Source organism: Lagopus muta, chromosome 3 (assembly GCF_023343835.1).
Source record: "Lagopus muta isolate bLagMut1 chromosome 3, bLagMut1 primary, whole genome shotgun sequence".
NCBI classification, from domain to species: domain Eukaryota; kingdom Metazoa; phylum Chordata; class Aves; order Galliformes; family Phasianidae; genus Lagopus; species Lagopus muta.
The window spans coordinates 84,943,844-84,970,464 of record NC_064435.1 but is presented as its reverse complement, the minus strand read 5'-3'; the positions used below and the strand labels follow the sequence as shown (position 1 = coordinate 84,970,464).

General features: G+C 44.5%; 1 protein-coding gene across 1 annotated transcript in view; it reads left to right on the top strand.

The window, feature by feature from the left end:
- Nucleotides 1-5,720: 5,720 nt before the first annotated feature.
- The window catches only part of GFOD1 (glucose-fructose oxidoreductase domain containing 1), a 67,693-nt gene continuing 46,792 nt past the window's right edge, over nucleotides 5,721-26,621 (top strand). The window contains exon 1 of the mRNA XM_048940539.1: nucleotides 5,721-5,998. Within this exon, the coding sequence (XP_048796496.1) occupies nucleotides 5,746-5,998 (253 nt within the window). The 5' untranslated portion in view covers nucleotides 5,721-5,745. The remainder of the gene's footprint in view (nucleotides 5,999-26,621) is intronic.

The window sequence follows — 26,621 nt, the reverse complement described above, 5'->3', positions numbered from 1 at the left end:
GTGGACCAAAGAACTCCCAATAATGGTTTTGCTATTTTAGCTAAAGGAGAATTTGCAAAGAACCAGAAGCCTAGAAACTGCATGGGATTAATTTTACCCTTTGAACAAATAAAGAGCACATGACTGAGCATTATCGATTTCACGAAGAAAAGTCACAGGCCAGGTAACACAGGATGAACTTTAACACGATCTAATCAGTACAAGTGGTGAATCTAAAGCCTCCTATTTAAATATTAAGATCCTAAGGAGCATGATTTTAAGGGAGAAATAGCTGTGCAGAGTACTTGCAAATATCTGGAGGCATATCTGTTCATACCGTGGTACTGGATTAGACCAAACCAATTATTTTTCTTCACATTTGTTTTCTCAGTGCATAAAAAGGAAGGACTTTTTGAGTAGCTTTTGTTGTTTTTTTTTCTGTTCGGGATAAAAATTGTCACAAACCAATTTATGAGCCATAAGTTCGAAGTTAAAATTGAAGTAAGTAGGAAGACTGTGTAGGATGACAGGATCGTGCTTCAGGTTTGAGGGGGCTTTAGGGACAGTTAGATGGGTTCAGCTCCTCCCAGGAAATGATACTGCAGAGATTCAGCATCTTCCCAGCTCTCACAGTGCCTGTGCTTGTTGTAACAAGCACAAAAAATTTCTTGCCTACCCTGACTGAATCACTGAGCCTTTGTCCAACAGGAGCAGGTTTTCCATTGTGAAATGGAGCTGATGTGCAGTATGCTGGAGGGCTCTCCAAATCTGCAGTACTTAACATGTGTTATTCACGCAGATCTATTTTCCTTTAAAACTCATCCCACAGCTGACTCCTTCAAGGCTTCTTGCAAGCGCCATTGTAGTCCTACCCACTTCCAGAGACAGGACACAGATAAGGGGACAGCTGCCTGACTGCAGAGCAGAACAACCTTGCATCCATCTCCTGTCAAAGTGCATTTTTTACCTGACTGAACTCCTTCACAACACGTGTTGCATGGAAAGACTCAAAAACCTTGACATTGCACATGCTTGCTGTCATGCAGTCCCCTGTGACTAACAAATCGATGGTGCTCTGCTGCCTTCATCGCGTAGAAACATCTCAGCTGCCCTGTGAATGGTGTGGAACATTCTATTGCTTTAGTAATAATCACTTCCGCAGCACATTACAGCTATTTGCACAGTGCTTAACAAGTGTGATGTGGCACTAACTACTGCTTAGGCTCAAAACTATTTTTCAGAATTAAGAATTTCAATATGACTCATTGAGTGGAAAAATACAGATCATGGCCTGAACAAGCGAGTAGCCCGTGAGAAAGGGCTTGAGTTAACTTGGAACACAAGTAAACTGCCACTAGCTTCTGCATGCAGCTAGAAGAAACTTGTTTTGAGAAACTACTGTGTAGATGTAACCAATCATCCTTGCTTTCTGTGAATGACCTTGCTTATATTGATATGTGTGCTTTACTGTCTCCCGCTGTTATATATATGGTCATGGTACTAGGGGGTGTTAGCAGACCTCTTGCTGGCTGCCACTGGGGCCTGGTGGGGGTAGTCCCAGGGCAGGCACTCTATTGGCCACCCCAGGTAACATGAGCACCTCTTCATTAAACTGATGAACTTCGTGTACTTTCTTGTGGGTCAGTAAACCTCATGCAGAAGTGCTGGTGCTTTTCATTACGCTTACTCACTCTGTTATAATCTTTTTCTGCATGGTACTTATATGAGAATCCCCTTCTCCACGTGTCTACTTATGCCTGACAGCAGCCATGGATTTGCTAGGCAGCTTAGTAAGATTTAGCCACTGCTGTCCAGTCTCTTGCATTCATCCAGGGTCTCGGGATGCCTGGCAGGAACACTTGCAGCAGCCAGAGCTCTCCAGGAAAATGGGCTGTTACTGACCTGTGCCTGACAGGAGCTCATGAAAGTCAGCTAGGCCAAAACTGCAAGGGTCTACAAGTTCAGTACACCATTTTGGGTGCTCAGTTGCTCTCAATACCCACAAAATAACAAGTTCTCAAGACCCAACAAAAAACATTGTACTTGAGCATCAGTTACTACTCATGTAAAGTGGGAATGCTCATACTTGTTTGTCTTCCTTCACTAGATGTTTACATAAATAGAGTGGAAATTGTACATACTTAAATCCTTCTGTGTGTCTTGAACAGAGTGCTAACAACTTCTGAAGTATTTTGTTAGCAATGTAGTTTCTTAAAGCCTTGCTATTTTCCTTAAAGCCCATCCACGCTTGGCATAGATATCTTGTAAAGAATGGTTTTGGAAACAGGAAAAGAATAAACTGAAAATATACAGAGCAGGCTAAGAGAGACTGGGTTTGGATAAAGCTCCCACTGAAAAGAACGACAAATGGCACACACTCTACTTTTTTTCTAGTGCTCTCCATTGCACTTTGGACCAATGCCACAAATGTTAAAGCAGTTCCCATCCTTCTGTCCCACAACAAGACCCACTGTGGGTTGCACTTCTCAGGAATGAATTTCACATCATCACAGCATCACTGAATCATAGGGGTTGGAAGGGAGCTCTGGAGATCGTCTAGTTCAAATCCTGCTAAAGTGGGGTCCCTGGAGAAGATTGCACAGGAAAGACTGTCCAGAGGAGACTCCACAAACTCCATGGGCAGCCTGCTCCAGTGCTCTGTCATCCTCACAGTAAATAAGTTTTTCTCAGTGGAAATGTATTCAAAGAGACATTAAAACAAAATGTATGGCCGATCAGACTTCTGTTTGTCTGAGAAATTGCAAGCTGCATCATATTAGATGTAAAAAAGGACTTGAGCAACACAGTTCACACATCGTTTCTAGTGCGGTACGTGACTCAGTAAGGCTGAGTGGGAGAACCAGACAGGTCTGAATCACCACTTTTTCCTCCTCTCTGAAACAGTATTATCTCCAAGCAAATAATTTCCAGTCTCAAAGACGCAGCAGTTCAGTAGAGGCAACCACAAACCTCACGTCCCAGAAGGAGCCAACTGGTTAATGAAAATTCACAGCTGCTTCGTATTTGAAGACACTGATGTATGTAGAAGGAAATTAGTTAATTAATCTTACAATTCTGGAACTTGAGAAGTATTTGGAGAGACAGTGAGCTCCATTTCATGATTTCACAGAAGCCATGTATTATTTAGCTCTTTCCATTGTTCAGTCTGATGTATGAGAAATGCAGCTGTGCAGTCTGACAGGAAAAATGAGAAAGACCAGATTTCAAGAACAGAGAAGTAAGAAAGAAAGAGTTTGAGTTCCCAGTGTTCTATCAAACAGATCTGCATTTTTTCTGGCAAGTTCAGTGGGCAAAGAACAGAAACCTGTGCAATACGTGGGAAGACCTTCACACATTTTGACAAGTAGATTGAGGACTTTTATCTGCTAAGAGATGACTACATTTGGAAAACCACCAACATTCTGCATTTTCCTTAAGCCAACTAATAACAAGCATTCGCACATCACGTGTGCTTGACTGATCCTTTCATACCCTCTTGCATCTTTTAACATCTAGTACCTACAACTTACTAACTAGATTGGTAATATTAAAATGAAGCACAAAGCTAAATAATGGTTGAATAAAAATAATTAAATGAAAAGTAAAAAAAAAAAATTAAGAATTTCTGATTTTTATAATAATATCAATATTTAATAAAGAAGAAACCAGTACTGTTCTATAGAAATTACCTGAAATATGAAATTCAACTGAGAAGACAGTTTCAAATCTTTGCAAACAACTTTATCAGACTTCTGTAGAGGAGATATTAAGTAGGGATTTCTCACATAAAGTTGGTGATGTACCAGGATATACACTGCATAGTAAAACGACGTGGTGCTGCAAAACTCAACTGAAATACGTAATTGGACCAAAATGGTGATTGTAATACATTCATTACTTTATTGCTGATTGCTTTCATTTACAGAATTCAGAAATGCAACTTTATGCTTTATGGTAATCATTTATTTCAGAATGAGAAATAGTCCAAACAACTATGTTCTTCGCTGTTTAAGGACAAAATTGTTTTCTATCAGAGAAATCCACATGTGCATGTATTCCTTGAAGGAAGCTGCAGCAACTGGAAGAACAAAATGTTGTCTCTCTTGACAAGACCGGCAGACTTAGGAATGGGAAGACATCAAAGATAAATGGAACACAGGAGGCCTCAAAGTTCCTGGAGTACACACAGCCCAAGGAGCCTCAGTTCCAGCTAGACGTGTTTTCAAAGCAGAGCACTTCAGTGCTGCCTTAACCTTTCTTGTACTGCACAAAAATATCGACTGGATTTGATAGTACGTAAAGTCAGTATGTAGCCAGTACAAGTAGTGATGTGGATTTTACCATGGATTCTGCTGTCAGTGATAATTGCAGTTGCCTACATTGCAGTGAGACCATACTCTACATCACTCAGAAGCTTATTGTCCTGCTTTGGCTTCCCTCAGCCCTTTTTAGTGCTCATGAGGACAGGCAAGCACAGCACGGTCATCCTATTTCACAGTTAACTGAGGAAGAATAGCACCTTGCTTTAGTGCAGACTGGTACGGGTCCCCTGCAACTGATGGGGCACACAGCCCAGGGCAGGTCAGTCATTCACAAATGGTGTTGCTGTGCGTTCTCATGCCCAGCACCCTGACCATCATGGTGGGCTTCTGCTGGACTTGTTGCGCTTTAAGCACCCTGTCACAAAATTGGTGAATGGTCTGGAGGGGGAGACACACAAGGAGCAGCTGAGGTGCCTTGGTTGGTTTAGCACAGAGCAGAGGAGCTGAGGGAGACCTCCCGGCGGCCTGCAGCTCCTCACGAGTGGAAAGGAGAATTAGGGCTGAGCTCCGCTCTCTGGTGGCAGGGACAAGACCTGAGGGAACGGCATGGGGCTGTGTCAGGGGACGGTCAGGTGGTAGTTAGGGAAAGGTTCTGCACCAGAGAGTGGTGGTCATGGAACAGGCTGCCCAGAGCAGCGGTCAGAGCTGCAAGCTGCCAGAATTCCATAAGCATTTGGACAACGCCATCAGACATTGGCTTTGAATTTTGAGTGGTGCCGCATGGAGCCAGGAGGCTCATTGATTGGAGGGTTCCTTCCAATTCCAGATATTCTATGGTTCAGTGAATCAAGGAAACGCCACACAACTGTGGTTACTGGACAAATGGCTGCAGTTTGCGTTCCAGCTGTAGGGAGCCACATAGCACCCGTCTCCTCTAGGTCAGTGCTACCAGTGCATGGAAAGCACAGCATGGTCAGCTTCTTTTTGCCACACAGCGGTGTTATTTCAACTGCTTTTGTCTTTCCGCCCTTCTTCATTCTATTCTTCCTTCCCACCTGAAAGGAAGGAAGCACGAATGGAACACGTCCCCCGCCCCCCGGTGGCAGCAGGCCGCCCACCGCCGCCATTTTCGGCTCCTCCCGCCTGCCGCGCCCCCAGCCCCACACTCGCGGCTCGGCCCGATGGGCGGAGCCAAAGCAGGAGGGGTGGGGCCTGGCGGGCGGCAGCCACCAATGGTGCGGCGGGGGCGGGGCGAGCCGCCCGGGGAGGCGGCCGGCGGGCGGCCGCGGCCGACATGGCGGGGGAGCGGCGCTGCCGCCCGCGGTCTGAAGCGGGATGGCGGGGGCATGGCGGCGCTGCTGAGGCGGCGCGGGGCGGCGGCGGGGCCCGCTGACAGCGGGGAGCAGCGGGAGCCGCATCCCCTTCCCGGCCGCGCCGCGGCCGCCCTCGGGTGCGGGCGGCGCTGAGGGCGAGCGGGGGGCGGCCGTGCGCCCGCGCCGCCGCCATGCTGCCCGGCGTGGGGGTGTTCGGCACCGGGCTGACGGCGCGGGTGATCGTGCCGTTGCTGCAGGCGGAGGGCTTCGCGGTGAAGGCGCTGTGGGGCCGCACGGCCGAGGAGGCGGAGGAGCTGGCCAAGGAGATGAGCGTGCCCTTCCACACCAGCCGCATCGACGAGGTGCTGCTGCACCAGGACGTTGACCTGGTGTGCGTCAACCTGCCGCCGCCGCTCACCCGTCAGGTCGCCGTGAAGACGCTGGGTGAGTGCGGGGCCCCGCGGCCGCGGTGCTGCGGGCGGTGCCCGGGGGAGCGCCCGGCTCAGGGTAGGGCGGGCGGGCGGAGGATCGCGGGGGACCCGAGGTGACGCTGCGCCTCGTCCCTCTCCGAGCGTCTGTAGCCGCTCCCCGTCGCGTGCTGGGCTTGCGAATGATGCTGGGAAGCGATGTGGCTGAGCCCGTAGCTCGCTGATGCAATCTGCTAGCAACGGAGCGAAAGAATTCAAACAAAAAGGTGTTCGCTGGGAGATCAGCCGTGCCCGGTTCTCTTTCAGCCTCCTCTTCAGTTTGCTTTCCTCCGGCTACTGCGGTGCCGCCTGTTTGCCTGCTGTAGAGGTAGTAACACCTACTAACCGGCCCCTGTCTCCCTGTTGTTTCGGAGAGGAATGTCTGCCGCTCGATTTTGATTTGAATTTCGTGGAAATGGAAGTTATGGTGTGTCGAAGCAGGTGGCAGCGAGGGATGGGAGCTGTGCTTCCCGAGCAGCCGCTCTCCCTTCACTTCCTCCCCACTCTGTGCCTGCTCGCCCCGGAGCTGCCTTCTGCCTGCTGCTGGGCTTGGCGTTTATCAGGTGGGGCTTCAGGGTCCTCTGACCAGCGTGAACAGTTCCTTCTTATGATAAGGAAATGATGTGGGTCTTTTAAAAAAAAACAATATCACATTTTTCTTTTTTTGGTATGTTTGTTTTCCTCCTGGGGCTTCGTGCACGAAGCACTGTGTGGCAGCCAGTGGTAGGACATGGGCAGCTGTACCAGAGGTTCTACTCATAGAGCCTTGTCTTCAAGAGGGCTGAAAGTGATGTCCTGCATTGCAGGAGATTGAAGAAAGCCAGTGTTGTTCATTGATACACCCTGATCTGGTTTCCATGTGGGGAGAGGCATATGTGTCCTGGAAAGCTGCGGGCTCCATTTTTTTTTCCTAACCTATATTTTGCTTTTTTAAGTCCCTTGTTGCTAGAAGTGCTGTTTTCAGGCAAAGAGGTTTCGTTATCAAAAAGCAAGAGCCTGGGGCAGCAGCCAGTGGGTTTCCATCGTGTGCCTGTGTTTGCACTGTGAGTTCTCAGTGCCTTCAGCCCACTGCCTTCTTCCTGGCGTGGGCACTGGAGGTGGTGTGGGGCCAGGCAGGTGTCCTCACAGCTGTGTGCTCAAACAGTGCCACAGGAAGCGTGTGGTTGTGTTGTTGTTGCTAGTGCTGTGACATACAGGCACGTATTGCTGCTTTATGCTTATTCTGGGCACGGTGGCCCAGCCCTTCAACCACTACTACAATGCAAAAGTGTGAATTCAGCCTTGGTTCAGGAAGTCCCCCAAACTGTAGCTTCCTGGAAGCAGGGAGGGAGAAAATAGCAAGCTTAAAAGCTCTATTTCCCTCCTGATAACTTTTCCACTGGTGTCTTCTGCTTATCTCTGTTAGAAACAGAGCCAGATCCAGTTCAGGGGCCTGTTCTGCAGTTCTCAGCTGACTTGCTGCTTGGTAATCAGGAAGGATCTGCACTTAAATATTTGGGTGAGCCTAGAAACCGGTCTGAGTGTTGAGTAAGGATGTTTTCCCTTCTCACTGAGCAGAAGTGTTCAGCATGTCTGCTAGCATCGTTCTGCTTTCACCCTGCCTGTGTGCACCAGCAATTCAGTTGTGTCTCAGGCCTGGCCAGGAAAGGGTTCACATGCAGACACACAGTGTGTCACCAGAACTCTTGTGTTTAGCATCAGAAGAGATCCTGGTACAGTGCAAGCCTCCACCTCATTAGAAATTGTCAGCGTAATCCCTCTACCATAGTTAACTGAGTCAATTAAATATGACTTTCTTCAGATGCTCACTGGAATTTGCACCATGTGACTGAGTAGCTGCTGCATCACTTGAAGTGATTGCTGCAGGTGGAGCTGAGAAGCCCTTGATGGCATTTCATGTCTGTTTTAGGGAAAGCTGCAGCCATTTCTGTGTTTCTGTTGCTTTGGTACTTGAGTCAAGTCAGTTTAACTGAAGAGAATTTATTGTGAAGGTTCTTGTGAACGCTTATGCTTTGCACTGGCACTAAATGCCAGATGTTCTTCAAGCGTGTTTCTGGAGATGGGAACCTACTGCCTGTTTTTGCTTCCTCTCGTGTTCAGCCATGGACAGAAGCACTAAGCTACATGCTAAGTGTCCGCTGCATACTTGCAGCCGTGTCTGCACAGCATTATTTTTGAAATGTTTATGTTGCAGTAGTACCTGGTAGGAGTCTGTTCTGCCTGGGGACTGTGCAGGCAGAGTACAACTTTCCCAGCCCTGTGCAGCTTGTTCCTCTTAAGAGCACTTAAATTTGTTTGCTGACCAGTGCTTCTGTACTTGATCATGGTCATGAGGGAGCATCTTCATGAATAAAGAGGCATAAATTGTGCTGCTGGGCTCCTGCCTTCCCTTTGTGCAGACAGGTGGTACAGGCCTGTCGTTTGGAAGGTGTTTGTGGGAGCCTGGAGGTGATGAAATGCTGGCAGAGTCTTGCTGGGCCTACCCCTGAGATCAAAGAAACATCACCTGTGCTGGAGTAATTCACAGATCTGATGTAATCTGTAATTCACGTACACATTCCTTTGCACTCACTCATACAAATTATTAAGAGGTTACCGGGTTCTAGCTGTGGAACAGCTTCTGTGATGCACGTTTTATAATGTGCTAAGATCCTCTATTAAGGTAAGATACTATCACAATTATGAATATCAATGTAATATTTGTCCCGCAATATTGAATTTAAAACTGCCTGACAAGCAGTGACATTGAACAGAGCAAGCACTTGTGCTTGGAAGGCAAGCGACTTTGCAACGTATTAAAAGTGAATTATGGGCATCTTACTGCAAAAGAAAAAGTCAGATGCAGTGCTGTCTATCTTCAGTTTGCAGAGCTGGGAAGGAACGGCAGTGTTGCTGTTTTCTCCCATGATAGACATGAGAAAGTGAGTCCAAAGAGTGTGCTGGCAGGCAGCTGCAAGCCTTCATCTTGGTAGAATGATGGCTGTGTATATTTTAGAAGAAGCAGAACATAGCACACAGCTTTCCCATTGCCTTTTTTTCAGTACTGCAGACCTTTAATTCCAGTCTGGTTCCTGTGAAACTCCTGGGACTGAGTGCACAAGACAGTTAAGATAGAAATGACTGTTCAGGTACCATTGTAAAATGAACAAAATAAACAAACAAAAAAAAACCTTGTTTCCTTCCTGGCTTTTAGATCAAATGCACTTTCCTACTTTTTCCTGGTGAAAGTAAATGCCAGTTCAGGTTCTGTGGTGGTAATGTAATTTAGATGCCCAGTATGGAGCACTGGGGGTGCTGGGGCACTGAATTCTCATTGCCATGACACACCCAGGTTTGCTGAGGTTGAGGAGCAGCTAGCAGGGGTCAAAATCCTTGTGCTGCACCAGGTGAGGCTGTGTCAGAGGTTACTTTGCCTATGGTTGCCTTGGCTAAAAAAAAAGCCTGCCCAAGTCCTCAGTCACTGCACTTAGAACAGCAGCGTGGGGTACCAGGGCATGGGCACCCTCCTTTCTAAGACTAGAGAAGTTCTGAGAAAAGGTGTGTTTCTAGCTCTAGCTGTATATAGAGTATTGTGGTTATTTAACTTCAGGAGTAAATTACAGCATCCCTGACAGACTGAGCCCTATAAGGCAGAGGATAGATATTTTGTCATTGTTTTTCTTGACCCTGTAACTTTGTTCTTAATTGTAGTGGCCACTGTTCCATGTGCTGCAGTGCTGGGTTGACTGGTCCTTGCTCACACCCTTACTGCAATGACTTTCTTCCACACTACTGGGTTTGGGACTTGTCCTTTACCTATACAACCTGTCAGCATTAAGGACTGTCAGAGTGAGCTCGGCACTCTGTCAGCAGGTGAAGGAATTGCTCCTGGAGTTTCCAGCTTTGGGGAGGTTTTTCATTAAAGGAGTTTACAAAGAATGCGTAGATAAATGCAGAGAAAGGAGAATCTCCTGGACAAATAAAAGAACAGTTTTCAGGCTTCCCAGTGTTGCTTCTACCCTCCTCTAAAGACCTCTTAATGCTCAAGTCTGACACCACATAACAGAGATTTGCCATGTAACTCCAGAGGTGGGTAGCTGAGCCTGAACACACTGAACTGTCTGCTTATTTGAGACCTAAATCATGCTGAGGCATACTGCAGCTTATTGCCCTCTTCTCTGTATGTACAATAGATTTTTGTCCATTTAGCAGTAGTGATAGCAAAGCACCAAGGAGTAAAATGGAGTTAAATTCCAGGCAGCCAGGGCTGGTGTTTTCCACAAGCTGCTGCAGTGCAACAACACCCTTCACTGTTAATATCAGCTTGCCACAGCGTTATCCGGAGTTGCTAAGAATTGTACTGATTTCCTCAAACCACCAAAGCAGAAGCCTTTACCCTGCTGTGTATTTTTTGTTACTTGTTTAATAACCCTGCAGCTCACATGAGTGAGCTGTCAAAGTCAGAGACCTAATTTACAAGGTCAGCATGCATGCGTGCAACAAAACCACAGTCTTCACAGAAAAATGATCTCGGGTCATAAGACTTGATTTAAACAAATTTATTTAAATAGCTATGTAAGGAACAATCCCTCGTTATGTTCCCTAAATTGATTTAAGGCCTGGTCTGCACATAGATTTTGTAGTGGTATAATTATGACTGCTAGGGTTATGATTTGAATGTAATAAAAGTTCCATGGCCATTAGAAGTCCAGCTGGTGTGTGTGCCATTCTTCACCCTTAATAATTTCTTTTTCCTGTGGAGGTGCAAATGGCCACTTGCATGTACATGCAGAGCATTTAGCTGGTATGAATTTGTCTTTACTACAAGTGTGGTCCAGCTCTGACTGTACTGGTACATTACAGAGTCAGTTCTATTTAGCATCATTTGCAAATGATACTGAATCAAGGAGATGACACTGACTCCTTCAAGGGTAGAGAGGCTTTGCATAGAGATCTTGGCCATCTAGGGATGACTGGGCAGTCATTGACCACGTGCAGTGGGGGATGAGAGGCTGGAGTGAAGCCCTGCAGAAAGGGATCAAGGGGTTCTGGTAGGTGACAAGGGTGCATCAGGCCCACCACTGCTGCTGGGTTGGGGGGGGCTGTCCCCTCTGTTCTGTGCTGTGTGGCTGCACCTCCAGCACTGGGGGCAGGTCTGGAACCACGATATAAGAGGGCAGGAGTTGGGCTGGAAGGTCCGTATGGGTCCCTTTCAGCTTGGGCTATTCAGTGACACTGAATAGCTGTACTCTCTGCGAAGGCTGGTGATGCATCAGTTCGGGTGATTTATTTTTGCAGATGTTGGGAGGAATGCAGTTTGGCTTTCAGGTCAGTATGAGCTTGAAGGCCTTTGAGCAAAAGCCCCAAAGGGTTTAAAGATTTTTTCTGTATTTGTTCAGAAGGTGGCTACTCTAAAAATGGGGTGAAGAGCAGGGGAGTCTGAGCCTCACTGCATAGTAGAACTGGCACCGATTGCCCTCGTTACTCCAGCATTGCACAGAATCAACCTTCCTTGTTATTGTACCCATAACAAAGCTTAAAAAGTTGCCCTCTAACCTTGAGTGCTATAGGTGTCTCCTGTAGCTGCAATGGAATGGCATCCAAGGTGGCATAAGTACAGATTTTAGTAATGTGCAAGTCAGCAGTCTGACTCACACACTAACAGGAGTCTTATGGTGTTGCTGAGGATGGGATCACATTGGGTGTATCCCCTCTTTTCTTTTGTGAAGAGATCATAGCAGCCTTCATTTCAGCCCAGCCGGGGCTACTGATGGAAGTTATTCATGAGGCGTAACTCCTAGGTCTCAGTGTGGTGATGAACACAGAAAATGAGAACATGGTGAGAGAAACTGGCAGATGAGGTACATAAGTGGGTCTGATGATCGTCAGTGACATAAGATAAAGATTTAACACAGGGTTCAAAATAATTTTGGTCATTTGCATCTGTGTCTGATTTTAACTTCAGGGTATAAAGTGATGCCTTCAGTTCCATTGCAACAGCAGTTACAGCTTTAGTGAAGCAGATGGGGGTGGAAGAAAAGGTAACAGCTTTGTTTTGCATTCTGATGTTTCCATGGCTTTTATCAGCAATAAAGACCCTTGTTTTGGCACTTCCTTGCAGTGAATGTTTGGCAGCTCTAGCTCTTCCATCTGGTCATTATTTGCCAGGAAATGCCCAGAAGAGAGGTCATGGTTGAATTAAATATTGTCTCTAGGGTACTGGGCTTCACATAACTAATGAGAGGCCTTAATATAGAGAGCTTTTCAAAATCCAAAGAGTCAAGCAAGGACAGAACTATAAAATAGTAGTTATCCTTACTGCTGAATTGATGTTGCTTAAAAATGTGGAACGACTAAATTGAGCACTCACAGTTCTTTCTCTAGGTATTTATTCATGTGCATTATGCACTTACATTTGTACGTATAAATATACACATGTATGTACACTTATGTGCATAAAAGTTGAGTAGTGTTCGATGAAAAATATTTAAATTAAAAAATTCCTGGAAGTTCCTCCCCTTCCTTTACTTCCTCCATCCATAAAAGACAATGCAGTTGCTACTGGTTTATGTGAGAGTAGGAAAGGGGTGAGATAATTGCTTAGAGAACATCTGGAAAGTGCTTTGCTGTCCAGAATGCTAGTCAAGCTCACGTACATTAAAATAAATGTCAGAAATGTATCTCTGAAAGAGGCATTTAATAGCTCGGATTTTGATGTTGCTTACTCCACTATGAATGCCAGTAAAGCTCTGCTGAATCAGAGCAAATAGTTGATGTTACTGAGAATCTGTGGTGGTCTGGAGGAAAATCAGCCACACAGCAGGGAGAGCAGGTTGGCCTTGCAGAAATGTGTCCTCCGAACAAAGATGCGTTGTGACCATGTAGGAACTGATTGAGAAGAGTCTTGGGACACCGTTGTGCAAATCTTCACTGACTTTGGTTGTCTTCTTGAAGAGAAAGTCCCTGATTGCTTACAGGGAATATTTGTTGGGTGTAATAATTCATGTAAGTAGGAATTGGCATACACACTGCACTTGTGCTGGTTCAGCAACAACAAAAAAACAATGAAATGAAACTAAGCTACATCTGTGTAATTCCACAACTTGGTATGGTTGTGCTTGTGGAACGTGTTATGGTGGCATGACTGTAGGAGTGAAAGTGTTTGGAGCAGAGGTGAATAGAAACATGAACCCCAGCCTATGAAAGTCAATTGGCCAATGAGTGTAATGGTACTTGCTGAATTCTTTTGTGACTTGTTAATTTCTTTGAGGGAACTTGTTGGGCAAAATGCTTTATGATTAGAGAAGATGAGATGCTTTGATAAAGACTCATTTCTAAGGCAGAGCAGTAACTGTAGTCCCTGAAATTAGCTTGTGAATGCAAAATACGGCATTTTCCAAACACATATGAAGGTGACCTGTGCTTCGTATCCTTGACTTGCAGGTAGAACTCATTGCTGATGTTGCTAAAGAATTCTGCTTAAAAAGTACTGTGATGAGATGCTCAAATTGTGACGTCCTACTTTGCTAAAATAGCCAAAGTGTGTTTGGATGTGGTTTGTGACTGCTAGCATAGTTTCTGAGAGCCAAGTACCTGGAATGTTAATGCTGCTAGTCATTTTTTTTGCTGGACTCCATCATCTAACCTTTAGGAAAAAGCATTCCGATACTTTGTGTGCCTGAACTGAGCAAGGTCTTATGCTTGCGAGTCATCTGTCTGATGAATGCATCTTGTAAGTACTCATCTGTTTGCCCATGTGGTGTGACTTGGTGTAGGTTAGTAGATTTCTCTGTCTTTGATCATAATGCCATTAGCCCTTGCTACTCTTCATGTAAATCTGCATTGATACTGTGAGTGCTGCTGTCAGAAACTGCAGATCTGCTCACCTAGATCAAGTGATCCCTTCTGAGGGCTGCTTCCCCCAGATATTTCCCACTGTGCAGAGGGAGCAAAGCAGCTTCTGAAGGAAATGCAGGAATTTGGAGGGACTTTCTTCTTTGGGGAATATTCACAGTTGGCAGTGATCAGTGGCAGTGTTGAGCTGTAGAATTGTATTTGGCACTGAATATTCTGGAGGTTGCTGTTGCAAGTAATCATCTCAGTATCTGTCCTGTATTTAACAGATGCTATAAAAAATATTATGAATTCAGTTTTCTGTGAGCAGTGATAGATCAGCAGCTGGGAGGTTTGTGTATTTGTTTTTAATGGGAGTTTCTCTGTGGTATATTGCAGACCGGGAAAGCCTTTTCTTCAGCAAACAAGGAGGGTTTGGCTGGGCTGGAGGGAGGAGTTGCTTTTCTTTTTTTTAACTTTTGAGTGATCAACAGTAGCATGAACGTATGCAATGCTGTTCGCAAATACATCAATTTAAGCCGTTGCTCAAGGTTGTGATGAAGTTCAGATTTGCAGCTGCTGTTGAGTAGAGTTTAAGTGTACAAAGATATTTATCTTTGTTAATGACCTGGATGAGAGCACTGAGTGCACATTTGGTGAATGTGCAGATGACACCAGGTTGGCAGGAAGGGTCAATCTGTATGGGGATTAGGGTGGCCCTGCAGGGGGATCTGGACTGGCTGGTTGGCTGGGCCGAGGCCAGTGGGATGAAGTTCAGCAGGACCAAGTACTGGGTCCAGCAACTTGACCTTAACAACCCCAGGCATCACTATGGGCTTGGGGGAGAGTGGCTGGGAGATTGTGTGGTACCTAGGATTGGAATGGACCTAGGATTGTCCATGCTCAGGTCACTAAGAAGGCCAGTGGCATCCTGGCTTGAAATTGTGTTGCCAGCAGGAGCAGAGAAGTGATCATCCCCCTGTACTCAGCCCTCCACCTCGAGAACTGTCTTCAGTTTTGGGCCCCTCACTATAACAAAGACACAGACCCTCGAGCATGTCTGCAGAAGGCAATGAAACTGTGAGGGGGTCTGGAGCACAAGTCTTATGGGGAGTGGCTGAGCTGGGATTGTTCACTCTGGAGAGAAATAGGCCTGAAGAGTTACTTTATTGCTCTCCACAACTACCTGAAGGGTATTTTTCAGTCCTGTTCTGTCTTTTAAGACTGTTTGCTCATGGCCTTCTCATTCGGGCAGAATAACCTGAGGATGCTGGGTGAAAATCAGCATAGTGCTGGTGTTCTGTAACTGTACTTAAAAGGAGTTTGCACCAAATAGAATTGAGCTGCCAACAACCACATGCAAGACCTTTCCTTCTGTCTGCATCTGCTTTTCCCCAGATTAGTAGGGAGGCAGAGCTGTTAAAAACATTCCCATCACTTGGTGCTCAAAGGAAAACTGGGACGATCCATCAAATCTACCTTTTGGCGAGGCATTAAAACTTCTCCTGAAGCATCTGAAATACACTGCAACAAGTGCAGTATTAAGTGACCTTGTGAGCTCTGCAGTAATGGGTGGGGGAAGGAAGGGAGAGGATTTTGAGGTTTTTGCTTACTTACTGCTTACTCTCATATATCCTTTTGTTGAAAAGGATGAATAAAAGTTAGCTGTTCGGGAAGTGACTAAGATGTGAGGTTAATTTGATAGCATAGAAGAATAAGAAACTGTTGTTTGGCTACCAAGAATGTATTTTATCAAGGCAGGACATGGCTTTCACTCTATATTCAAGACAATTGCATATTTTCAGAATTCACACACACTGATAAAGTTTCCTGCTTGGCATTATTGGGTGCTTGCACCTCTACCAATGCCACCAAGGTAATAATGACCAATACTTTCAATATTTAAAACTTTCTTCCTGATCTTGTGATGCTAGCCTAAGTTATGCATGGGCTGGGTGGTGCATAAAGCTGGCAACTGCGTGGTGGAATTGGTCACATCATGTCAGTTATTGTCTTATGGTTCTAATGAGTGTGAATATACATGCATATTATTACGTGTATCAAAATCTCTACTTAGAACACTCTTTGGATAGCTGTGTGCTGGAGTATGAGGCTTGTGATATGACTGCAACTATATAGAACAGAAAATGAGACTAAGACAAACTCTTTTGCACCTCACATTGGAAAACCATACTGTGAGCCTGAGTTTTGATATAGCTGTGCTGTTCCAGCCTCTAAACCTGTAATTACAAGAGTATGAGAGATGGATTGATGTGGGCAGTGGTTAGGATATTAATTAAAATACCGTGGCTCATGTGAGTAACAATAGCTGAGATTTACCTCTAGATTTCCTTAAAGAATTTAATCTTTGGTGTTTGTACTTCTATCTACATGAAAGCTAATGCAATTCAGGCTTTTCCCCATGAATGTATGGATGCAGTTTATTCTTCCCATGTTTTGAATCGAATTATGAAGAAGCAGAGTGAAGAACTTGGACAGCTGGGGTCAGGAATCTGTATGCATCTGGTTCCTAATTTCACAGGACCTATAGCCCTTAATGTAGAACTGTGAAGATACTTTTCTTCTGTTCTTTTTTCATAGCTCTGACAAGAGATTTTACTGTGACTGGAAGGGTGCCTTGACCCTTAGACAGCTTGCCCTGTGTGTCTTTTGCTGAAAAGCAGGGGGATACATGCAGTTGTCCAATTGGCAGTCAGTATACTAAGTTGTCAGTGCTGAGATGACTATTATTTGGTGAGAGGCAACCAGGGAGACTCTACTGCATCATGCTTTAAAAGTCAATTCCTGAAAGGTCTGGTGGGGCACTGGCACAGGCTGCCCAGGGAAGCTGTGGATGGCCCCATTCCTGAAAGCATTGAAGGGCAGTATGGATGCAGCCCTGCCTGTGGCTGGAGGCTTGAAACTAGGTGGTCTGTAAGGTCCCCTCCAACTTAAGTTGTTCTGTGTTTCTGTTGAACTTAGACTTTGCAGACCTTTCAAATTGGCCCACCTGGAGTTTGGGTAGTACTGAGGACTCCAAAAGAACTTTTGTGTGCTTGAAATAAGAAGACTTTGAAAGCTTCTCATTTGTTACTGGCAGAAAGTTGTGTCTTTGAAGTTGCAGCCGTGACTGTTTTGTTACAGACCTCCAAAGAAACTAGTATGCTACCAAACATAGCATTAGACAAAATGAGAAGCCAAACCCAGTCAGTTGCATTGTCCTGGGATTTCTGTGATATTAGAAAAGGAGGACTAAATAAAGTGGTTTTTTTAAACAGATACCTTTTTTGTGTGTAATGTTTGCTTTATGGCTGATACCTTAATTGCCAAGTTTCGTATTGGAGCACGTGGTTAATCTGTAAACTCTGGAATTGGGATAAGGAGAGTGCCATTCATGATGGAAATGTGTAGTGAAACCTGTGAGTACTGAACTGTTGTAGAGCTTAAGCAGCAGCAAGCTTTTGCCAGAACAGAAAATACAGTATTGTTTTTGCATGGCTGGTTTTCTTATTCAGCATCTGCCATTTGATTTGTTACCTTCATTTGAAAGCAGTACTAAAGACAGAACATGTCCAGGGCTTTGATCACTGACAGCCCAAGCTGTCCCTACATCCCTGTACAAGGCATAGAAGCCATGCAGGCTCACATCTTTTCTTTGTCTCCTTTTGCAGGAGCCACATGCTTGCTGCAGGTTTCTTGAATGTGAAGCAAATGTGGGAGGCTGTACCCATCTCTTTGTAAAACCTCACACTGAAAGGGGGTAATGTGCTTTGGCATTTCTCATCTTTGAAAATACGCACTTACCCAGAGCTAGGAACCATCAGACAACATCTGACTGGAAAAGGAGGATGTGTTTCAGGGGCTGTCCTCGGCGCCTGAGTATGAGGCACCTGCCTGGTTAGGAACAGAAAGAAAGATGCCTATGGAAAGTTGAAATGGAGACCTGTGATGCTGACAAACATGGCCAGAGGAAACCAGCTGAAGAAAGGTCTGTGAGGAGTGAGTGTGCTGAGGGAGTAGGAGAGGTGTAGCACAGTGCTGCTGCGGCAGGACTTGCAGCAAACAGAAGGAGGGTGTAGCTGGTGGCTGTGTCAGCAGTTCAGAGCACTTCTTTGCTCACTTCCTAGATGGCTGTGGGCTGCGTTCCTGCTTCCTTACCCTCTTGTATTTGCTCATCCTCAGAAGACTGAGCAGAAGTTGCCCCAAAAGTGTCTCTAGGAGTGGGTGATGGGATGCAACTGGGAGGAGGTGGCTGAGGCTGGTCCTGGGGCAGGGCTTACGTTTTGCTGGGGAAGGGAGAGCCTGAAGGGATTCTGGAGTGGAGGAAGACATAACTGAATTTGATGGGAAAGAATTCAGTGGGAGCTATAGCATCTCCAGAACTGATATACAGTGAATTAATGAACCTTCCTTGGAAGTAAAAGTGCTTTAAAAAATAATTAAAGTGGTGTGCATATTCTAATGTTCTTTCTGCAAACTAGCTAGAGCTTACCTCAGGAAGGTGCTCTACATGTAAGCTCTCTCCCTGTGGAAATGAACTTCATGGATTTGACTGAGAAATAAAGGGACTTGCCTGGCACCACTGGCTCCAATTTGAATTTCCATGTGCACGGCATGCATGACAAGCAGTGTCCTGCTTTGGCAGAAATCAATTTAGGCACCAAATGTGGCAGCTTACTGAAGATATCTCTGTAGCAGTGACACATGAAAAGTTAGCAGTTCTTAGAAGAGAAAGAGGGCAAAGAGAAGTTGAGCATAGTTACAGGATGTTATTTATTAAGCAGTGGCAGTGAATATCTGCTTCAGCATCACTAAGCCACCAGATGTTTAATAAGAACCTTGCTGAATAACTTCAGATTTTGCCAAAGCCAGTGAGATCTGTTTGGCTTGATGTGATGTGGACATGCATCAGAAGTTGACTCAAGTCCTTTCAATTATGTAAGCTGTCTGCTTCTTGCCTCAGTTGCTGAAGTGCACCAGCCAATGTGGCCTAGCTGGTGACAATTCAGCCTATAAGAGAGTGGGTAAACATAGTTTGAAACCTCAGACGTGGATTTTGGGCTCCAGGGCAAATCTTTGCTTCTATTCTCTGGGAAGGAGAGCAGCATTGATCAGAGCTCTGTTGAGACTTGGTCACACTTGCTGCCCTCAGCTCTGTGTCACAGCCCTGCCATCTGCCTCATTCAGCTGTCACCCAGCTCCTGTGAGGCACTGCAGGGCTCTGTCTGTTAGCCAGACCTGTGTTATGCTGTCTGGTTCTGGCAGTGGTTTGCCTACTGTCTGTTTCAGCTGTGCAGCAGGCATTACTGTAGAATCACAGAATGGTTTGGGTTAGAAGGGACCTTAAAGACCACCCAGTTCCAACCTCTCTGCTGTGGGCAGGGTTGTGGGCCCCATCCAACCAGCGCTGAACCTTCCAGTGATGGGGCATCCACAGCTTCTCTGGGCAACCTTTACCATCACCTCATCACCCTCTAGACTGAATATTCTGAACAAATTCTTTCAAATTTAACCTCTTTTAGTTTAAAGCCATTATCCTTGTCCTGTCACTCTGATCCCTGACAGTCCTTCCCTGGGTTTCTTGTAGGTCCCCTTAGGTGCTGGAAGGCCTCAGTGAAGTCTCCTTAGAACCCTCTCTACTCCAGGCTGATCAACCCTGGCTCCCTCAGCTTCCCTTCACAGGAGAGATGCTCCAGCAGCAATGCACAAACTTACTTGTTGTCGCATTTAATTGGAGTTAAATGCTCCAATGATTTATAAATAAATAGTGCTGCTAAGAGCATCTCCGTGACATCACTTTTGGAGACCAAGCTGGAATTTCCTATTCCACACCAATAGTTGAGTGTATTTCCAGAGCTTTGGGAGTTCCCTTCAGGTGGTTGGTAGGCAACAAATTTTTTGTAGGAGTTGAGTTGAGTTGTTAGAATTACCTGTGGCTCAGTTAGGCCCCAGTGCAGAAGGGCAGCAAGCAACGTGGGGCTTTATTTGCTCAGTACTTCTGCTTTGGTCAGACAAGGCTTAAGGTCATGCCTTAGCTACATGCAAAGGGCTTTGTGTCTGGAGGGGAATGAGATGAATGGAAGAAAGGTGTTTAGGTCCTCATGAATCCTTCCTGAAGCTTTTATGAGCTATTAGTCTCTAGAGAGTGAATGCATGGCAGAACTCTTTTCTTGGGGCAGGCTTTCCACTTTGTGAATTAAAGAGTATAACTTGAACAAAAAAAAAAAAACAAACACAGCTGTGAGGATGTGGATGATGTTTTACATGAAGAAAAGTCAAATCCTGTGATGTTGCTCATGTGAGGTGCCATCACATTGTCCTCAGACACCTACTTTCTCTTAAATTCCCAAGAGGGAAAAATACAATGATTATTTTAACTTAATACTTAAACAGTTGCAGAAGACACAAATGGGGAACTGAGAGCAAAACAATTTTATTGATTTATTTTCAGAACAGCCTGGTGATCCTTGAACTAAAAATTGCTGAGAAGCTTGTCAGTTACACCTAGTTGAGGGTTGTCCATCTCTCACTCAGTTCCATGCATGTGCTGCCACATTTCTGAACCCTAGGTTTGAAGTAGAGAGCTAAGGGACCTGTCACTGGCTTGCTTGGCTTGGCCCAAGGGAGCAGCTTAGATTCTTCCTAACTTGGCTATTTCTTGAGTTTGCATGACTCTGTATAGTTAAAGTATGTTTTTCTTCTCTTGGTTTCTTCTTATCCAAGTTGTTCTCATGCAAGTTATTTTGGATTAGATAGGATTTACAAGAAAGAGTGCACATTACATTTCAAGGTTTGCTTCTACTATTGCATTGACGTAGTGATTCCCTATCCCCCAGGGTCAAACCTCTGGCATAAGAGCCAGAATTTAAGAAGATTTTTCTGCAGGGTGGAGGAGTATTTTGTGATTTCACCCTCTCCCTCTTGTGCTGGTCCTTCATTATTTCACACTCCACCCATAGAAAATGGAAGAAAAGGCTTGTTTAGCCTTTTCTGTGATCTTTATGTGTAGCCATCTGCTTGGGAGGCATTGATGACATTACGTGCAGTTTGATCTTCTGGTGACTCATTTTTGAATGCTGGTACATCCCTGTATACTGTTAAGCCATCTTTGAACCTTGCTGTGTCACAGCAGTGTATGCGAAGAATAAATCTGCTGTAGTCGGTCAAGTAACACCAGCATGAAACTGAAGTGGCCAGAAAATCACATCTCCTTTTTTTTCTAGCTTGTGTAGCGAAAGCCTCAACTGAGCACAGAGAATTTCAAAATTTGATTTGCCTACTAAAGAGACTGGCCAAGTGTACTGAAAATAATTTCAGAGACCACAAGCTGATTTGAACCGTGTCCCTGGAGCTGCACAGACAAATCATATGTTATGCACGAACTTGGCAAGTACTCACCCTCCTCCATTGGGCTGGGATGTGAAGGATTGTGATTGCTTGCTTCACCTGGTTGACTGGCCCTCTGGGAAGGGTCTGCTGTTTGTGGAGTGGAGAGAAGAGGCTGCTGATATAATTAGATTGATTACCTCTTGTTTGCATAGTGATTTCAGAGTACTTTCAGGAAACCCACATGAATTCACTTAAGATTTGTTAGTGCTGTGTTTGGAAGATGATAGTCAGTGTGACCAAATGTGTTAAAGCACACAAAAGCAATGCAGAAGGGAAAGATTGCTTAGGCACAAGTGTACCTGTGCAGTAACCCCATGTTCTCCTAACGCTTCTCATCCTTGTACCTCCTCTGTCTTTGCAGTGAAAAACAAAAATAACTGTCACGTTCATCAGCTGCTTCAGTGTATTTCTGAATCGTAACCTTGCAAAAAGCATACTTCACCCAGCAGGAATTCAGCAAATCCATTTAACAGGCTTATGGTGCTGAATCTGAGGTGTTGCAGCCCAGCTGACTGTAACCTGGCATAGCCTGGTCTTGTTCATACTGGTTGCTGTGGCATTAGTGTAGAAGTTGGTGCAGGAGCTTGGTATTGTGTGCAGTTTCTTCATGAAGCATGTTTTTACAGAGGAACGAAGTAGATGCAGAAACATGGAGTTGCATAGGTTAGAGTAGCCAAAGAAAAACCAAGCCCAAAAAAATCAACCAAAACTAGGCTCAGATTTTGATGACTTCTTTGGTAGTTATCCTTCTTTCTGATTTTAATCCAGCAACAGTGCTAAAATTGCAATTTCTTCCTTTTCCATCCTCCACTGCTTACTTTACCATCTAAGCCATGAGATTACTGCTGTTGTACCTTTAATGTACTAGGAACAAAACCCACTGAAAATACTATGATCAGACAGAGCAGATTAACGTCGTCATTTGATTGCATTGTGCTAAGCTTTATTTATTGTTCTATGTGTAGCAGTAGATATTTTAGCTTGCACAGACACGCCGTGATGTTCTTAGTCCTATAACTGCCCTTTCTTTTAACAGTCACAATTCATAACAAAACAAAAACAACAAAAAAAGTTCAGGTAGAAAACTGGCATAATTGTGGCATACCAGAAAAACCAGTCACATTGTATCTTTGGAATTAGCTGCAATGGATTTATGATGGAAACAGCTATTTAGGTTTGGGTTTGTCTCAAACAGTCAGACTCCTGCTGCATCATGCATTTCCAACCACTTGAGTAGTCAGAACTGTTGAGGTCACCTAGCAGTGTCCTGCATAGAGCAGAGTTGCATCTCATTTTAAATGTTTTCTTCCCATTTGGAGATTCTGCTTTTTTTTTTTCCTCAGAAGGTTGTAGTTCAAGTGAGTCTTTCTGCTGGAGGACTCTGACCTTTGCAGTCAGGCTATCTTCTTCATTCAACTCCATTATTCCAATGTAACTTCAATTTCTAACACCTCAGTGAGTTCTCTTCAGTTCTTTATTTTCCCTTCTTCAGGTTCACATCCACCTCTGTTAGAGATTTCTGCACTTGTGTGTCATACGTGTAATTTCAGCAACAGCATCAAAAGACGTTTATTAATAATGTGTATCATCTTTAGAACTGTGTGCAACTGACAGTCATTTGGAATGGTTGGAGAGTCAAAACATCGTGGTGGAAAAGCTTGGAAGTGGACAATCCCTCACATTTGGGTTCCAGTAGGAGTCTTAGTCAAATGGTGTGGTAAAAAGCAGAGAAGCTGCCTCCATGATGCGTGTGGTTGCAGTCCATCTTTTGATGTGACCCATCAGAGGTTTTGAACTGTTTAAAGCCTACATACATAACACTGAATATATAAAGCTGGATGGATTGTGAAAGAAGCACATGCAAGAAAATTGCCATGTGTTTTCTCAGAGCTTCTGGAACTGCACTGCTGAGGGGTTGTGTTTTCACTCTTTACAACTTAATTCTTTACCACTGTATGCATTGAACAGGTCGTGATGTGTTTTCACACTGCTGTGTGAAGCTGGTCTATGGAATGCTGCTGGAACCCATTAGGCCCATTGATCACAGCCATATTGAGCAGATAGACAGTACCTGTGATTTTTCACCTCTTCAGTGACCAGCTTGGTCTAACAGCTCTTGCCATTCAACTGGATGATGTTCTAGTGGTATTTGAGAGCTGATGGAAAGAGGTGGTGAGTAGCTGCTTAAAATTAACATGCACTCTGTGGAAACCATTTGCCATTCTGTGTCCTGAACTGAAGCTATAATTTTACAGCATCAAGGCAGAACTCTGTTGTGAGGTCGTCGTGGCCTTTTTGGAAGGTGTGCTTAAGTATTTGAGCAAGGTAAGAGCTGTACAAGGAAACTTGCTTATTTTGCTATGTAAGGAAATCTGTGGCTGGGCATGATATTTCAAATATACAGATATTATTGATGAACACTTTGAGGGTGTTAAAGAGAGCTAGATTAAGTGGGGTTCTGCTAAGTGTTAGCCTAGCCATGTTAGATGCTGAGGACATTTAGTTGGGCTCCCTAAGTTGTACCAATACAATATGAATTGTGTGGATCCTTGGAAATAACCTGGCAGCTGTTTTCCTCTGGAAGGATCACTGAGGACTGAATGAACAAGGAAATCAAATCCCCTGTACTTTCAGGTATTTGTCCTTTTCTAGACTGGAGTTCTGCAGAAAAAAATCATAGCTGCTGTTCTGTGCAAGAGCAACATGCAGGTCCCTGGGGATGTCAGTCTCATGCTCCCACCAGCCTTAAATTCAAGAACAATAAGCTGCAGTTGTTGTATTACAAGACCCAAATGTAATGCATGAAGAACATGTGGCACATTAGATCTGGTTCATACAGAAACATGCATCTAGTTTACAGTCTTTGTAAATATGTCATCTTAATGCCTTTCTGGTACCTATCAGCAATGCTCTGTCTCTATTTGCATTAGTCAGACTTGACAGCTTCTGAACTGAATTGTATGACAAGCAGTGATGAACTCTGAATAGGAGTGAATAATGGTCAGTTTTGATTTCAGGAAAATAAATTATTACAATCAGAAGTTGGTTTTTTTTGTGTGTTGGTTTTTTTTTTGTTTTTTTTTTTTAATTCTTCTCTATCTCTCCAGTACCATTATAAATCTTCATCCTTGTTTAAGGGAGAAACCCCTTTAAAGAATTACATCTGGTATGTGCACCAGCACCAATCTTTGGATATCCTTCCCTGCAGTGTGTCACATGGCATTCTGCAGATCTGGTGGTTCGAAGTTATTAGCCATCTCATTGTTCTTTGAGATGTTTCTTTGTAGTTCAGTTAATACATACGAAATCCTCCTTTGGACTGCATTTTCTGAGTCACTTGCTGATATGTGATAGAGCACAAGGCACAGATACCTGCTGTTCCACAAGGCTCTGAATAACTGGAGTGTTGCGTGTCTACTTCTCATTAACTGAATTGCCCAGATTCTTTGGACAAATTAAGCTGGGCTCAGTGTGAAACTTGTGAGAGTGCATGATTCAGTGTGGCTGGTGCTTTCTAGCACTCTTTTAGTGAGACCACTGATCTTTTAAGTAGCCCATGGAAAGCAGCAGCTTAATTCAGTCATTGCTATTTGGAGGAGAAAAAAATAATGAATTCCCAAAGGTACTGCAGGCATTATGAAAATGATCTTAAATAATGATACATTCTACTCTACTCTGACACTGAAAACTTTGAGCAGTAAATAACTGAAGGTCACTGGTCTGTGGGATGATGAGGTAGCCTAGAATGGAACCAGGGTCCATAGGAGACAGCAAGAGTTCCCAGTGCTTGCAGCCAGCTTTGGCCTGGATCCTCAGATGAATTTTCCAGAAATGCTCAGCCTCACTGCTTCTATATGCAGTGGGAGCAGGGAAGCAAACACTGAGCCTTCCTGGGCTGCTGAAATTAACTTCCTCTGTGAATGGTTTAAAAGCATGGAGGGGAGGGACCAGAACTGCCTTACCAAGTTAGATGCAGTATGTTCTCCCAAGAGCTGGTTTTGCAAGTGCCTTAAACTCAGCTGGGAAGCTCCTTTTACCACGCTGCCAATGTGAAATGTATTCTTCTGCCCAGATGTGCCATGCCGTGAAAGATATCTGCATAGCTCAGTGCAGCTTTTTGACTGGATCTGTGTGCTTTTGTGGGGAAATTTGATGACTGTCTGTGAGAAGGAAATTAGAGAATAGGTTTCAACATCCACATGCCCTCCTATGGTGCCTGTCTCCTTAACCTGTACTCCTTTTCCTGAACTCTCTGGCTTCTGCTGCCCTTAACTACACTTGAACAGACAGCAAGATTCGTATGGCAGCTTCCAGATCCTGCTGGAGGGTTGCAGGATGGTTCTTCAGTCTTCTGAATTCTGGTAATTCTAACTGGGAAACAAAACACAACCTAAATGCAGTGAAAACAAGAGCGAGTCTTCCTGCAAGTACAAGAGCAGGCTGTTCTTTCCCACTGAGGCTATCTGAGCCAGGCAGCCTTTCCCCTCTCATCTTCAAAGCCCTTGGTTTAAGGAAGGAGAACAATTACGCAATCAGTAAGGATAATGGCTATTTACTTTTGGAAACAATGGACTTGATGAACCACAAAAAATGACCTAATTTTCAGAAGCACATTTGCCTTGGAGCAAACTGTCTTGGTTTGGAATAGAAATAAGTGCATTATCTTCGTGAGGTGGTAGAAAGTGACCTTGTGTCAGTGGTTTGCTCTTGAGATTGACGCAGCCCAAATCATGGAAGTGCATCAGGTTAGAAAACTATGCAGAGATATTTAAAGCAATGATCACGTAATAATGATTAAAAAAAAAAAACATAACTTCATAATGATTCCAAATTCTCAGGCTTATAAGACAACTTGCTGTAATCACCTTGCATGTGCCAAAAGTATGGCTTTTCTCTGACTGCGGTAGGATTTTGCCACAAATTAGTTAATATGTGGAAAATAGCTCCCCTGTTTCGACATGTCCGTGTAGGCTACAGTGTAATTACCATCTCAGTTAAAATGTGTTGGGGCCTGTGAAGGCGTGGATAATAGGGTGTTATGTACTGATTAGCATATTCTTAAAATACAGGGAATATGGTTTGGCTTGCTGTGCTAGCTGGATTGAATTATAAACTGGAGGTGGTGGTGGGAGGGTAGAACTATTCCTATTCCTTTCTCAGATCTTTTGATGCTCCTTCCAACCCATGTGCTTGTAAGAGCTAAGACCTGTACTGTATCTTCAGCCTGGGCTGACAGTAACTACTCCATTTTGAGCAGTTTTGGCATTTATATGGGCTTATTTTTCAGACTGTAGTCTGAGAATTGCTCCTGCCTTCAAGAATGGGAATAAGTACCAGTGGAAGCACAGGTGAAGTGTTTGGCCTCTCAGCATTCTCAGCTGTGCAGAATGTGCATGGCA